The sequence below is a fragment of the Xiphophorus maculatus genome, chromosome 2 (assembly GCF_002775205.1).
Source record: "Xiphophorus maculatus strain JP 163 A chromosome 2, X_maculatus-5.0-male, whole genome shotgun sequence".
Lineage (NCBI taxonomy): Eukaryota > Metazoa > Chordata > Actinopteri > Cyprinodontiformes > Poeciliidae > Xiphophorus > Xiphophorus maculatus.
The window spans coordinates 28,802,507-28,817,677 of record NC_036444.1 but is presented as its reverse complement, the minus strand read 5'-3'; the positions used below and the strand labels follow the sequence as shown (position 1 = coordinate 28,817,677).

General features: G+C 43.5%; 2 protein-coding genes across 3 annotated transcripts; both read right to left on the bottom strand.

Moving 5' to 3' along the window:
* Positions 1-674: 674 nt before the first annotated feature.
* Positions 675-6,024, bottom strand: LOC102221408 (transmembrane protein 168-like). Its single transcript, XM_005809262.2, has 4 exons — positions 3,911-6,024; positions 2,965-3,107; positions 2,607-2,881; positions 675-1,975 (listed from the first exon to the last, which is right to left on the bottom strand). Exons 1-4 carry the CDS (start codon positions 5,045-5,047, stop codon positions 1,428-1,430), a joined length of 2,103 nt encoding a protein of 700 aa, XP_005809319.1. The 5' UTR covers positions 5,048-6,024; the 3' UTR covers positions 675-1,427.
* Positions 6,025-6,114: 90 nt separating this feature from the next.
* Positions 6,115-14,938, bottom strand: bmt2 (base methyltransferase of 25S rRNA 2 homolog). 2 transcript variants are annotated; one of them, XM_023325951.1, is made up of 6 exons: positions 14,688-14,938; positions 10,486-10,627; positions 10,044-10,157; positions 9,256-9,370; positions 8,660-8,988; positions 6,115-8,550 (listed from the first exon to the last, which is right to left on the bottom strand). In XM_023325951.1, exons 1-6 carry the CDS (start codon positions 14,845-14,847, stop codon positions 8,337-8,339), a joined length of 1,074 nt encoding a protein of 357 aa, XP_023181719.1. In that variant the 5' UTR covers positions 14,848-14,938; the 3' UTR covers positions 6,115-8,336. The 2 variants fall into 2 exon arrangements, with proteins under 2 accessions (XP_023181719.1, XP_014328076.1); XM_014472590.2 differs by having other exon boundaries at positions 6,115-8,988.
* Between the last annotated feature and the right edge of the window lie 233 nt (positions 14,939-15,171).

Genomic DNA, 15,171 nt, shown 5'->3' with positions numbered 1-15,171 from the left:
TTCGCTTTTAGCTGCATCTCCCAGCATGACGTGAAATAATAACAGTGTGGTTGAGGGTTTTTATTTTAACTGAACGATCTCTTTACTAGACAAGCAGCCTGTTGAGCTTCTTTGTTTTGTTCCAGGAAACGTACGGGACAGTTTTAGGGAACGAAGCGAGTCGTCACACGTGCTGAATACTACTCTCCCACATTTTGTCACGTTAAAACCAAAACTTTAATGGACTTTAGGGGGCATGTTTTTTTAATAACACAGTAATGTGTAATTGAAAAATTAAAGGTAAAAAAATGTTTTAATTTTTGCAAAGATCTGAAAGGTGTGGCATGCACATGTCCCACAGCACCATGGTGCCACCAGGTTTTATCTTGGAAATTGGGTGTTCAAGACAATGAGTGACATTGCGTTGTTTAGCACAGTTACATCAGTAGCCACATGTGTGTGACATCAACACATCAATTACTTATGGAGTACCACAAGGTTTAGTGCTCGGCCCAATTCATTTTTACTATATTTATATACCTGCTTTAGTTTTTAATCTGCACTGTATAATAAACTGATTAGGATTAACATCCTTCCACAACTTTAACATTTAACACTTCTTTTAGCATTTTAACAGCTGATATGTTCTATTAAATAAAATCCATTGACGTTTACAATTGAAACGTAATTAAAATCTGAAAAATGTTAAAGGATGGGACTTCTTTTGCAATAAAGAATCATTTTAAAGCAGTTAAATTCCACTTATTTTATTGCATAGTGTAATCGATCTTTCACCATTAATCACTTTCAAACATTTAGCTGATTCTAAAAAATTAAAAAATACATGCATAGCCTAATAAACTTATTACCCAGAAAGAATATTACATCTTCCTTTGGTTTATTAGCAGTACTGCATCTCTCCTTATAGTGCTACCTGAAGAAGCTGGAGTGGGTTTAGAAAATTCCTCTTAAAAATGGTAGAAAACATTCTTAGGGACACAAAGCAGCAACCTGAGCATTTCAGAAGCTATAGGTATGGAAAAAAAAAAACATCAGAAAGAATAAGAGTCATTTCTTTGAGCGTAGCATTCGGTTAAAAACGCACATATCCGAGTCACTTTGGTACAAGATTAAAAAATAGCAGAGCAGGTCTTACATTTTTTGGGTAAAAGGCAACATGTGAAGCAAAACAATCCAAGGCGGATTTAACAGGAGAAAATGTGCAAAACGGTGAGCTCAGTCTCATCTGGGAGCAACGAGTTCAATCTCACTGACCGACCTTTTGTTCCAAAAAAAAATATATATATATATATAAAAATCTGACATTTAAAAGAATAAAAAAAAATCCTAATGGCTAACATTCGTTTCTCAGTAACTAACAGGGTGCTGTTCGGTGACTAGTAGCTGCCACATTAGTGAGATAAATAACAGCAGCTTCTGATTGGTCCCTATGATGTGACCAGTTTGAAGCCCTGCTGGGTGTCCAGTACAGCTGGTGGGAACCAGTTCAGCTTGATTCTCCTCAGGTACTGCAGGCAGAAGCTGCAGACCCCCAGCAGGTTGAGGCCGCTGCACCACACCGCCAGCTGCACCACCGGGTAGGTCACCCGGGGGAAGTACATGCTCCAGTGGTTGGTGACGTCGCTTCCTGTTGGCAGGTGCAGTGTGTAGTCGCTCCAGTGCCTGGAGACGCCGTAGGCGGCCGAGACGGTCCGGCCCCTTTCGGACCAGCGGACCCCGCTGTTGGGGTTGCAGTTGTAATCCACCCACTGAGCGGTGAAGTCCCCGAGCTGCGGGGCCTCCCGCCGCTCCGCGTCGCCGGCCCATTCGAGCGACGCACCCTGCACGGCCACGTGCAGCCCCTCCACGCGCCGGACTTCTTTCACCCAGGGCAGCGAGTGGTCGCAGTCCAGCACGACGATGAGGCGGGAGCAGAACCCTCCGTTCTTCTCCCTCCACCACTCCAAGAGCTGATCCAGGCGGAGGACGTCTCCACCTGAGCAAAGGCACAAAACCAGATTAGAAATCCATCGGAGATCTCGGGGCATCTGCAGGTTTCAGAAAGGCAAACGTAAGAATTTCTAAGGCCTTAATAATGCCGCCTTGAATGTAATTTAAGACCAAAAAACTACAGGTTGGGCGATCCTGCTGTATCAAAGTTTCTGCAGGTTTCACCAACTCAAATTTAAGCCCCTAAAATCTTAAGACTATTTTGAATGACATTTAAGACCTTTATCATGACAAATCTACAAAAGAAAAATTGTGTTCTATACAGTAGCGTGAAGCTTTTTTTTGTCCAGGATTCACTAGAATTGTACATTTTGGGAACAGAAATGAGCCAGTGGTGAACACAAGTCGTCCAGCCAACTGACCATAAAATACACTGAAATAATAGATGCAAAAAAAGCTACGTAGTTAGCTTGCAAGCGTATATTAGCTAGCCGCTGAGGCTAGTTAGCGACAGCCTGAACTGCCTCGAGTCACAGAACGCAGTGAAGATGTCTGAATTTAAGACATTTTAAGGCTTTAATTTTAGATGAATGGGTGTATGACTTTGTAAGGATGTGCAGACACCCTGTGTCTTTCAGAAAGCAGATCAAGACCGTTCAGTTTGACGGACATCCCACCTGCCAGGGCCCACTCTCCGCTGCGGTGCGTGTGGCCGCTGTAGAAGAACACGTATGTGTCGTGGCGAGGCCCGTCTGTTGTGCGGAGCTCCAAGAAAGACTTGATCTTCGCCTGCAGGGTCTCGAGGGTGATGCCGCTCGTGGAGTAGTCGCAACCGTAGTTTTCGATCAGGTGGCAGGCAAAGAAACGCTGCACGCTGCTCAGCATGCCGGTGGAGCGCTTGTTCAGCTCCTGCACCTGGTCTGGCGGCAGCAGCAGGGGCTGGCCGTCAGGACTGACGGACCAAAACGGAATGTAAATTTAGCGGGTCTTGCCGTTACAACCAAGCGGTTTGGTTCTTTGCAGCCCCCCACCTACCTGCAGAAGTTGGTGGGGATGACCACAGCATAGCCCACGCAGGTCCCACCCAGACTGTTCCCGAGCTCGTGGAAGAGTCCGTGGTGCAGACACTCCAGGGGCAGGATGAGCAGAAACGTACTCATGAAGATACCGCTGGACTCCTGCCGACGGGTCACACAAAGCAAACGTGAACACTCAGCTCTGCCTTTTAGGATTTTGTTTTTTTTTTAATTAAAGTTTGATGTATTATCAAACTTCAAAACTTTAGTTTTGTGATTCATACTTTGAATTATTTTATATATATGAAAAGTATCTAAAAAATACCACAATAAGCTTAAGGAGGGCTGGGCATTTATCATAGGAATTTTGATTCATCATTCTCCTGATTAATTCCAATTAATATATATTTTTTTAAGAAAACAAAACTTTAATGCCACTGGAATGTTTTTACTATTGTCCCCAATGTTTGTTCAATGAGCACATCGATAAATAATTCCATTTGGAAATATGATGAAATGCAATTATTGTGGGCAGTTTAGTGATACAAGTCACAGTAACAGTGACTGATAGCCTAAAGAAGCGTATTAGAAATGGGAATGTTTTTCAGAAGCAGTATTTGTGTTCATGGTCCTCTGACTGCTGTGTCATGTGTCAGTTACCTTAAAAAGAAGCAATAAATATTGTCACTTTTGTTATAACACCACAAAATATCACAATAAAACTTGAATCCCTAATAATGCGAATTTTTTCTAAAGAAAAAGTACAATCTATCATTATTGAGCAAATAAAAAAAATTGAGGTGAGAAACTACAATACAAAAACATTAACATCAAGATTATTCTGAAACTAAAGTATCGATCTTAGCATCAACACGCTAGTATCGCTCGATACTGATATCAACTTGGTATGATATTATTAATATTTTGGATCGCTTCGCCAGTCTCTACTGAATTATTGTTCCTACCTGCCAGCTAAAAACAGCCACAGCCACAGTGGACACCAGAGCGAAGAACACCAGGTGTGCGGAAATGAGGCAGAAGTGCCTCATGCCCTTCGAGGCCATGATCTTCTCCAGGCTAGCGTCCTCTGGGCCCTGCGTCCAACACAGTCTCTGGCAGTCGCTGAGCTTGTTGTGAAAGCCCCACACAGTGATCACCAACACCATGTGGCAGATGGCCCAGAAGAACACGCACACCACAAAGCCCGGGATCACCAGGTACCACTGGTCCGAGTCCCGGGACTTCTGAGCCGCTACGGCGACGAAGGCCACCTCGATCGCCAGCAGAGGCAGGAGGGTCAGGCGGCGCTTCAGGCCGCTGGACACCAGGATGGGCCGCCAGCGCTCGATGACGGAAAGCCCGCTGAAGTAGGAGTCCAGCAGAGGGTCGCAGATGAGCTGGCTGAAGAAGCAGGCGAGAGCGAACGGGTTGGGGTGGATGCTCAGGCACTCCAGGAAGAAACTCCCGGTGACGCAGGTGAAGCAGGCGAAGGTGGGGAAGGCCAGGAGAGCCTTGGTCCGCAGGGCGATCATGACCGCGCCGAGAGCCACGACCAGCACCATGACGCTCAGGGACTCCCCGATGAGGAGCGCCGTGCTGGCTGCCGCGAAGCCGGCCAACTCCAGGCGCTCCGCGGAGGTGATGAAGGCGGGTCGGTACCGGGTGCAGCCCAGCAGCCGCTCCAGCAGCGACCACAACGTCCTCAGAGCCACGCTGGACAGCAGCAGGTAGTTGGCCGCGCGCTCCTTGACGTCGGCCTCCAGGCCGGGCGGGTTGAGGAAGCAAAGGAGACCCAACAGGAAGCCGAACCACAGGTGGAGGAGACTCCGGCTGAGCCGCTCCATGTCGAAGAAGTAGTAGAGCACGCAGGCTGCTACCAGGACCAGCAGCGCCAGGATAAGAACTACAAGAACGACGACCTCCGCTGTTCCGACCCAGCGCGTGTAGAGACCCAAACTCAGGCCCAGGAGCAGGTTCAGACCGGACAGGTACCCGAACCACCGGACCGACGACCACATGCTCACCTCCCCGTTGACCTCCTCCAGCCGGGTCATGGCTGCTTGGAGGCAATGGCTTAAACAGTACCGAAGAAAACGAAGCATTTTGATATAATTTCCCCCCGTTTTTAACGTAAAAAAACCCCGTAAATTTTACGATGTAAACTTTGTTAAAATCCCGCGAGAGCACAGGCTCAGGTTGGCTGGAGGACTTGTTGAGGTAAAACACCAGCAGCAGAGCCGTCAGGCTCACGAGTTTACATTTAATGTTTCATTTCATCTGATGTCCAGTGAAGTCAGAAGGGCTCAGCGGATACAACTCCGAGAAATTAGCCAAGAGAAGGGCGAGAAGCATAGTAGTTGAAAAAGTTGGTCCCACATAAACTTCAGTCAGATGACAACCGCCATGATTGTTTGCTCAGTACGGCATGCGCTGAGGGTAAAACCAAAAAAAGGCGCATACGCCAACAGTTCCATTAAAAGGTGATGTTCAAGTGTTACAATTGTAGCTGAACATTATTTTCGATGACGATAGTAAACGTCAATTAAAATATTTAAAATGTAGTTGGGTTGAATAACTGGACTGCTTTACAATTGTTTTTGACTTAAGTAGTTTCACATTAGATTCATAGTTTCCTGCAAGTAAATGTAGTTTTTAACACTTTTGCCTTTTGTCACGTAACAAAAACAAACCTATGTCAACCCTGCACAAAGTAGAGAATGAGTTTGTAGTGCAAGCAAAATGATGCATGGTTTTTAAAATGTGTTCAAGGAAGTGTAAAAATAATTTGTCAATTTATAATTACGTCGCTTGATTCAATACGTGACGATGGCGTTTCACTGCAAATATAAGTATTTCCCATCATTCTGTTGCAGCACAGCTCAAACTCAGGCAGACTAGATGGAGTATAGCTGTAAATATTATTTTCATTATATTTACCACTAATTCTCAGTGCACTGATGGCAGGTCTTTGGCTCCAGACTGGGCCAGTCTAATATTTTTATGAGCTTTTCCATCTTTTTAAATGTTTACCTTATCCACTAACCTGTCTCATGTGTACCTCCGTCCTCCTGATGCTTATTTGTTCACTAAATGTTCTTTAACAAACCTCCGAGGCATAAATTGTGCAAAAAGTTTTGAATATTTCCAAGTAAACTCACATACACTTAAGTGTTTTTCAGTCATTTATAAAACAGTAATACAACCATTCTCTAAGCACACATTGTTCTGTATCGTTGTAAGTGTTGATAATGACAATGAACCATGCAAATAAGCCAAAAGCAAACACTGGAAGACACGTCACAAACACACTTCAAAGTACTCTGAATATGTGCAGTCAATATGGTTTTATTGTTCAGAAGAATCTTGAAAAAAAAAAAAGAAGAATACAACAATGAGAACATTGGACTGCACCAAAACCCTTTTTTTTCTGATCCCTTAAAATGATTTTTTTTTTAAAAAAGAGAACTAAATTGTTTTGTGTGCAGTTTGGCCAAAGAATCGTCACAATCGGCCCAAGGCACCTTAAGATTAATGGTTGTGTTGTTTGGGCCTGTTGTTCCGTAGGAAACGCTCCTCCTGAGGAAAACGGTTACATTTCAGCACCTTTTGGGATGAATCCTAAAAGTGCCACTCACAACATCCTCATTCACACACACGAACCCGGAACATACTCTCAGGATTGGACCCGTCCAGGGGCCAGGGGGAACACATGCTAGCATTTCATCTGGTAGTGTCTTTAGCTAAAACCCCCCTGTGTGCAAACGGGTCTATTGGCCCCGCAGTAAAGACGACTTTTCCATCACTGGCATAATGTCAGACTGAAAACCGAAAGAATCCAACCTTTACTTTGAGTGAACATCAACGAAAACATCCAGCGTCACTGTTTGAGAACTCCAAGAAATACCGGCACTTTTTTTGGCCTAGCATGAAGAACGTCAACACGCGGCGTTTGCTAAAGTCTTCTGGTACTTTAATCGGAAGAGTGTGAGCGACAACACTCCAAAGGAATCGATGTAAAACAAAGGACGCTCACTGTATGGTACAATGAAGGATTTGTGATGTAATCCTGGTAACCTTGTTAAAAGTGTATGGCATCATGGGTTTATTGAAAATACCAAGAGATTTGAAAGAAAAAAGACTCTACCAGAAAAATGAAAACGGGGCATCATTGAATCTTTAAGAAGGATAATGAGCCAAATTAACCTTGTGCTACAGTGATGTCAGACCCCAGGCTGAAATTGTATGGAGTGCAGAACTTTTAAGATTTCTTTTTCTTGATGTAGAATTTTCTTTACCACTAAACGGATATACACAAATTAAAGGCTGGTTTTCAGTGCGAGATTATGCCACTTTTAAGGTGTGTTTTTTTGTTTTTTTTTAACAAATCTTAGTAAGGGTACCAATGATTTTGTTCCCATATGTGCAAATCTCTTGACTCGTAAAGAGAAAACAAGGAGCTTAGGTTTGGATAATTTAGGCAACCCTTTTCACATTGATATTCCAGATAAGTCGGATTAAAATCACAGATGTGCGATGCTGGAATATCTTTTTTTCCCCAGCAAATTAAAGGAAAAGAACAGAGACATAACCCAGAGTTAACATTCCGACACAAAGATAAGAGGAGGCGGCGAGTGCAATACCTAGAAGTCGTACCTTGTTTGACAACAGTCACATATTCACCCAAGGAAAGTAACACTAAAAGTGTCTGAAATGCTACAATTAGAAGGGTATTGTAAAAGACACAGAAATAATTCAGAAGATCTTGGATTAAAAACGGTGTCACCACACTTTACACTGGACAACACGGATTTTTAGTCAAGATCTGGGCTTTTTTTTTTCCTTTAGGTTGGGAAAATCAACGGCTGAGCTGTATGACTGTGACAGAAGCAAGCGTTCCTTCCCAGTCTCTTCAGTGCAAAAATCAAGTTTCTGTCAGACTACAGGAGTTGCTGAGTTTTTTTGGCTTTAATACAAGCAGCCTGCAACACTAGCTTATTGAAATAGAGACCAAGTGCAGAATGTAAACGGGCTGAATTGTAATTGCTGAGAGCTGATTGGTAGAGATGGACGTTAAAAACAAGGGGTAAGGAGCTGGGCTATCTTCAGGGCATTCAAACTCTTATAAAAGCTTTTTTTTTAAAATCAAAATATATCATTCTTAGTGTCTGCGTGTGTGTGTGTGTGTGTGTGTGGATATGTGAAAATAATCTGTAAACTCTCTTTCCCACTGTGCAAACTGCATTATGTTTCAGTAGAAGGGTTGGGGAAATGGGAGGAGAATGCAGCAGGTTTAGATTTGGCAACGCCGTAGCCGAAGGGAAGAAGACGGGCAGAGAAAGGCCGTTGGGGGAGTCGGGAGGTCAGGAGGGGTCAGCGGAGGGGGGAGAAGCGCTAGTTCTGCCTAACTTTGAAGTAAGATGGGATCCTCGAACTCGTGAAATCCCGGAACCGAGCTGCTCTGGCTCTCGCCGGAGTCGGAGTCGTATGGCGCGTCCGGCAGCTCGGCGAAGCCCCAAGCCAGCTGGTCGTCCTCGAAGTCGGAGCGAAGCCCCTGCGGCGGCAACGCGGCGCCGCACTCCTCCTCCTCCTCGTTGGAGTTGAAGTCCTGCGGGATGTAGAGCATCTCTGGGTAGTTGCGGGACACCAAGTCGCTGGTGGTGGCCAGGGACGCCTTCCGAAAGGCGATGAGGTGCATGTGGGAGTACTTGACGTACTTGTAGCGCTTGAAGCCCAGCGACTCCACCGCCACCCGCCAGCTGCGCATCATGAGGGCGTGGCGGTTCTGGTGGGACGAGTCGGGCGTGATGATGAGCAGCAGGCCGTGCAGCTCCAGCAGTTCGTGGGCCTTCTTGCAGCAGATCCAGCGCTGGTACGGCGAGGGGAAGTAGGAGAGAAGCAGCGAGAAGACGACCACGTGGAACAGCTGCGCTGGCAGCGCGTCGATGGGGCTGCGGAGGTGGCGCAGGAAGGCGTCTACGGCGTCGCCCGCCAGCTGGAGGGGCTGCTGGAGCTGCAGGTTGAGGAAGTCGCATTTGTAGACGCTCTGAAAACGAGACGTAAATCAGAGAAAGTTGTTGTGATGAAACCGACAGTTGCTTAATCATACTGGAAGCTGCAGGTGCAGAATGGAAAGTCTTTGATGCGTCGCTTTCTGGTGAATCAGAACCTTAAAACCAGCCAACCACAGGCATGGTAACTCCTGTACATGAGTCACTTCTGCTGTTTCTGCTTCGTAATGTGAGCGGGAAAGCCTCATGCAGAGATGTAAACACATCCATCTACTTTTAGTAATCAGTAAAACAAAAAATACCTCGACTGCTGGCACTATGTCGATACCAACGGTCAGAAAGTCATCGAACTTCAGGAAAGGGTTGAAGCAGCTTCCGACGTCCAGAAGACGAATCTTTCCCAGCTGAGATATTGAACTATGGAAGAAAAAAAAGATGCAAGAAGCAAGAAAATGTTTCATTAAGCCTGAGAAATCAATGGCTTAAAATATCCAACCCTTTAGTTTGAGTCCAAACTGGAAGCGCACATGTAGGGTGCATTCACACCAGTCTTGTTCAGTTCGCTTTAAATAAACTCTGTGTGAGAAAGTCTGGTTTGTTTGCAGAGGGGTGAATGTGCAATCGAATTTTGACGCGGACCAAAAAGCAAACTCTGGTCCATCTAAAAACTTGAGTCTCCGTTTGATTTCATTGAATCGTGGCTTATGTGAATGGCAAGCAGATTGGAGACACGCTCCAAAAGCAGGAAGTGGACTATAACGCACGGCATTCTGGGTAAATACAACAAATGTGAGAATCTTTAGCTTTAATAACATAAAGCTACATCATTTTTAAAGTTTAATCAGTAATAGTCTTATAACAAATTTATGTCAGATCATGATTTCTCGATTAATGTCAAGTTGTCATAACAAAGACATTTTGAATAATGTCAACTTTGTATTAAAAGTGTCATAATTTACCAAATGACACTTTATGACAACAGTCATAAATATTCATGAAGACTCACTCATGTTCATGACAGGTGTTATGACAGTCTTATTCACAACCCGCCAAATAAAGTGTTACCTTTTTTTTTTTTACTTGAACCCACCTGGGGATGGCACTGTGTGCTTGGCCACTCAGACCCAAGGCATGTGCAGCACTCTTTTCATCCTTTCCTAACATCCGCTTCATTCCGCCGTCCAAGAAATATTCTTGACAGACACTGAGGAAGTGAAATCAAAACCAGCAAATCAGAATCTTATAGGGCATGCGTGTGGGGGTGTGCGTGTGGGGGTGTGTGCTACACAGTTTAAAGTGTTACAATTTTAAAAAAAAAAATAAAAAAAATTTAAATAATAAATTTTAACAGGATGTTTGAGAAAGTGCCAGAGTTTTGAGCATGCAACCTGTTCAATTTTGAGATTTGACTGAATTCTGGTCAAAGTTAAAATAAATCATAGACCAAAATGAGTCGTTTGATTGATTCATTTGTTGAACATGCAGTTTGTGGTTTCAGCTAGTTTCAAACTAAAACGCACGCTCAGTCGCACCTGCGACACCACTCGATTCGGCCCTCTCCTTCGCACTTTTTGGTCCAGTGGTTGTCGGCGAGATTCTTCATGGCGACGGCGTACTCGCTAAGCGTCTGCTCGTCCTCGCAGTGCTCGCGCCAGATCTTGTCGAAGTCGCCCACTGGAAGGAGGGAAAAGACGGCAAACGATCAAACTCAGACTTTCAAAAGGAGCTGAAGGATCTTTTACTGCTCGGACAAAAACAGCGTTTCAGCAGGTTTCACCGACTCAGATTTAAGAGCATTCTGAATTAAATTTCAGATCGGTATCATGGCAGAAATGTACAAAACAAGATTGCATACTTCTGAGGTTAACTAAAACTCCTATGACATTATTAATTTAAGTTGAAGACATTGATTAATACTGCTGTTAATCTCCTTATAACAGCATCTGTGGCTCTCTAGCCTCTGCTCCTTTTTCCTGTTCTCATTTTCAGCTGTAAATGAGAACAGCTGAAACAGCTCATCACAACTTTGTTGCAATAAAATTCTTCAACAGGTCAAACTGGTGCTTCACCATCGTGTTTAAAATCCAAAAAAAAAACCCTCCAACTTCAGAGTTTGTGTCGCACCACATGCTGGGGAGCAAAACTGTAAAATTTCTTGGGTCAGTTTGTGGCTCTTGGCAGCAGCTTTGTGCTTCTCACACTGCATATGGATTTCGACAGCCTTAATCCCCGTAGCAACAAAATTGTTCCTTTTTTATTTGTTGCACAGAATGGATTAAAACATTGTATGGGTTGCCAACAAAAGTGAGCCAGTGAGAAAGACGAACTTCGTCTAGTCAACGGGTGATAAATTTGCACCATGATGGAGGCAAAACAGCTAGATAGCAAGCAAGGTTATATTAGCAGCTGGCTAGCTGTAGTCTTAATTGCCTCCAGTCAAAAAAATGCTATGCCTTAGTGTGACTTAAACTTTGCCTGATAGAAAAGTTCCACTAGAAAAAAACCCCAACATGGAATATACAAGATTTGGTAGTCCTGCCACGACAAAATTTGAGACTTGTTATTAATGCATTTAAGGCCAATTGACATTTTTTTAAATTAATTTAAGACATTTTAAGGATGCGCTGGCACACTGACAGAGAGCAGCCATTCGCAGCTTACTACTCGTTTTTTTTGCTCATCCACTTTCAGAACTTGATTACTTCTTCGAAAAAAAATTTTTTTAGGTGATTAAACCACAGAAGCTGTTGAGCCAAGTTTAAAATAAAAACAAAAAACAGGTCCGCAGAACTTCCCGTCAGGAGACCTTAACAGACGCCAGGAGCTCGTGGCATTCTCCGACGAGGGGAGAAATCCCATGACTGGAGGGGCTTGGGGAGGGAGGAGGGATATATCTGATTTGGGGGAGAGTGGGGGGAAGGAGGGGAGCAGGACAACAAGACAAGTGGTTGTAAACAGCAGCGCTCTGAAAGCATGACTGCTGCGAGTCGATGCCAAGCCTTCTGGATCATGCTTTACTTATTAACCAATCATGAGATCTGTTAGCAGGGTAATTATTTTATTTATTTATTTCTTTTTACTATTCAAGTCTCCGAAACAAGACATGAAGCCAAACTAAAATCCTCAGGAAACATTTAGGATTATGTTTTGAGCTAGTACAATATATATATATATATATACAACTCTAAACTCTTTGCATAGTTTACCAGACAGCTGGCGCAGACAGACGTCTGCTCCAAGTTTGCCTGCTAACTAGTTTCCCCAACACATTGTTTTCTTTCTGCTTTGAGATTTGGGAGTAGTGAGAGGAGGATGCACATGTTTTCAATTTAAACGCAATCAAACATTAAAAAAAAAAAAAGAGAGAGAAAAAAAAAACAACCAGTGTAATTTGTAATCTAATTTGTGATGTTTGCTGCTCTTAAAAACAGTAAAATGACAGTAAGTCCTGGATGTTCTTGCAAGCTGCTGCTGTTTGTCTACAGTTGCAAGATGACTACGAGTCTTTTTTTCATCTTCGCGAGGTAAAGATTTTCCATCTGCCATTTTGATTTCTCTTCTGCTTCTCGCCCACACAACATGTTTCTGGGAGGACGACGCATTCCGCAGGAGAGATAAAGCGAGAGCTGGCGAAGCAGCGGCGAGAGCGATGTGGCTGAAAGAGAAAGTTTGAAAACGGGAGGACTTAAAAACTGAAATTATTCAAGAAGATGTTGTTGAGCTGTCAGGCATGCAGGAGGCATTAGTCAATGCTGATGGGTTGCAGGAGGGTTTTTCCAAACTTCCCGTTTTTTTTGCAACAGAGGGTTTTGCTAAGAAGGCGGGCAGCTGCTGATGAAAAAAAATATTGCAAACCTGTTTTGTTTTTGTTTTTTTTGCACGCTCTTGTGCACCTTCTGTACAAAACAGCTAAATTTAAGCAAAGCCGATATACAGTGATGTAGCTCCAGGTCACATTTAAACCAGTAGAAAATATCAAGTAGGTGTGAAACTACTCAAATGGCTTAATGACATTTTTTTTTTTTACATTTTTTCTCATTAATATTACAGTACCTTCTCCTCACTTTACACGGCAAGCCGACAGAAAGTAGCAATTAACGATTGGTTTTCAAACTTTTCATACAAAGAAAAAGAAAAATCTGAAAAGTGTGGCGTGCATGTGTTTTCAGCCCCCTTTCACTTTGATCCCTCGAAACATCTCGAAAAGCGAATGCTTGCAGAACAATAATTATACCTCAGGAGAAATTCAGCTTGCACAATGTCAGAATGAAACGATCGTACTGCTGAATATCGGCGTGACGATACTGACTGCAATAAGCCCGAGGTTTTTCTGACTCTTGTCTCTCTTTGCCATGACACAATGTCGCTACCAGATTGTAAGCTAGTAAAAATACACATCAGGTGTGTTTGAAAGGCAATAAGGGCAGACAGACTCCATTTAACTGATCAAATATAGTACTGACATGCAGAATGTTAACGTTTGACACTTGAAATAAAGCTTGCGACTAATTGTTGCCTTCAGGCAGTCATGACGCTGCATGTTCTGCATTGTCTGCTTGCCAGCTCTGATTGATTATAATTTGTTTGCCAGCCAAGGTAGCTGGCAAACAAATTGTTTCCCCATCAAAAGAGATGGGGACGTTGGTCACAACTAAACACAGGTTGAGAGTGGGGGGTTAAACATAACGCTAGAGGTACAACTCAAGAGTTAACATCGCGTTTTAGAATGGCTCAGTCAAAGTAAAGACCTGAATCCAATTCAGTATCAGAGAATACAAAAGTATGTCACACTTTGCTGAATTTTATTAATAAAAAAAAAGACATTAAAGCCATACTTTTTCTTCCACTTGTTGGTCTATCACAAGGTATAATTTAACCTCTAGAAATTGTAGCAAGTAGGAAAACAATTTATTTTATTTGTTTTAAATTATTAAGTGAGATTAGGTGAAAGTTTTATTAGCCCACAACTGCTAATCAACATTGTGACCGACTAGGCAAATTAGGGGTGATTTGCAGGATCTTTGTGTGCTGACTAATTTTCCTTCGGTAGTCGAATTTCACTGAAGCAAGAATTGTATATTTGACTGCAATAGTAATAATATTTGCATAAGCAACAACAACTTCTTGGCAAACCTTGTGCTTAAAATGAAAAGCCAAGATTTAGGACTCTTAGAGAGACAATGCGCGTCTGGATAGGTTGAGGCACAATCTGGCTTCCCGAGCATATCTTGATCTGTGGGGGGATTTAATGAGACAACTGTGGTAATCAGGCTCCGATAGATGGGAATCTTCATAAACAAATAAAAGTGCGCTGTAATAATTATACCAATGTTTACGCCGTCTACACGGTTATCTTTTATTGGCGCTAGCAGCCATTCATCTTGGCTCCTTTAATGATTGTCATGAGTAATCCATTAAGTTTTATATGGACTGGGTTTGCACCGGTAAATGGCGTACTTGTACTGAGGCAGATAGTGGCGAAAACAACAATAACATGTTGGTGTTTTTTTTTTATTATTCTACATGTTAAGAGATTTAAAACGGCCTTGCTTGTGTAGAGCAACCAGCTGGCTGTGTGTCGGCTGCTGTTCAACCCCCAAGCAGCTAGCAAATCCAACAACAGCATTAAAACATGTTTACTCGCTCAAATGTAAGATAATTTAGGGTTTTATATTAACTTAATAGCTCCCCTTCTGTGTTAGCGGCTACAGGCAGAGCCAGACAGCCCTCTTACCCTCTCTGTATTTCCTGCGCAGTTTCCTGTGGACGTTTTTAACCACCCCGGACAGCTTCTCCTGCACCTGCTTGCAAGGCGCCTCTCTCGGAATGGGCACACACAGCCTCCCCTGGAGGCTCTCCGTCTCCCCCGTCTCGACACGGTCCCCAGGGTTCATAGCTCGGCTGCTCCGACGCTGCCTCGGAAAGACGCTTTCCCCCCCTAACAAGACTTGCAACCTGACCCGGCGAAGCAGCCAAGCAACCAACAACGCGAGAGCGGATTGGTTGGCTTTGACTGACGCGGCTCAGAAATGACAGCTTGTCGTCCAATCACAGAGCTCTAAATCCGTCCTGCGGACTGACTGCATGTCGTGAGGCATTTAAGTACGGCAGTAAATTTCATTGTTTCCATTAAGAAAGGCACAAGGCCATCAAAACAACGTAAAATATTTATGAAATAGCACATTTTCATTCCTATTTTTTACAAACGTTTCTGGTTT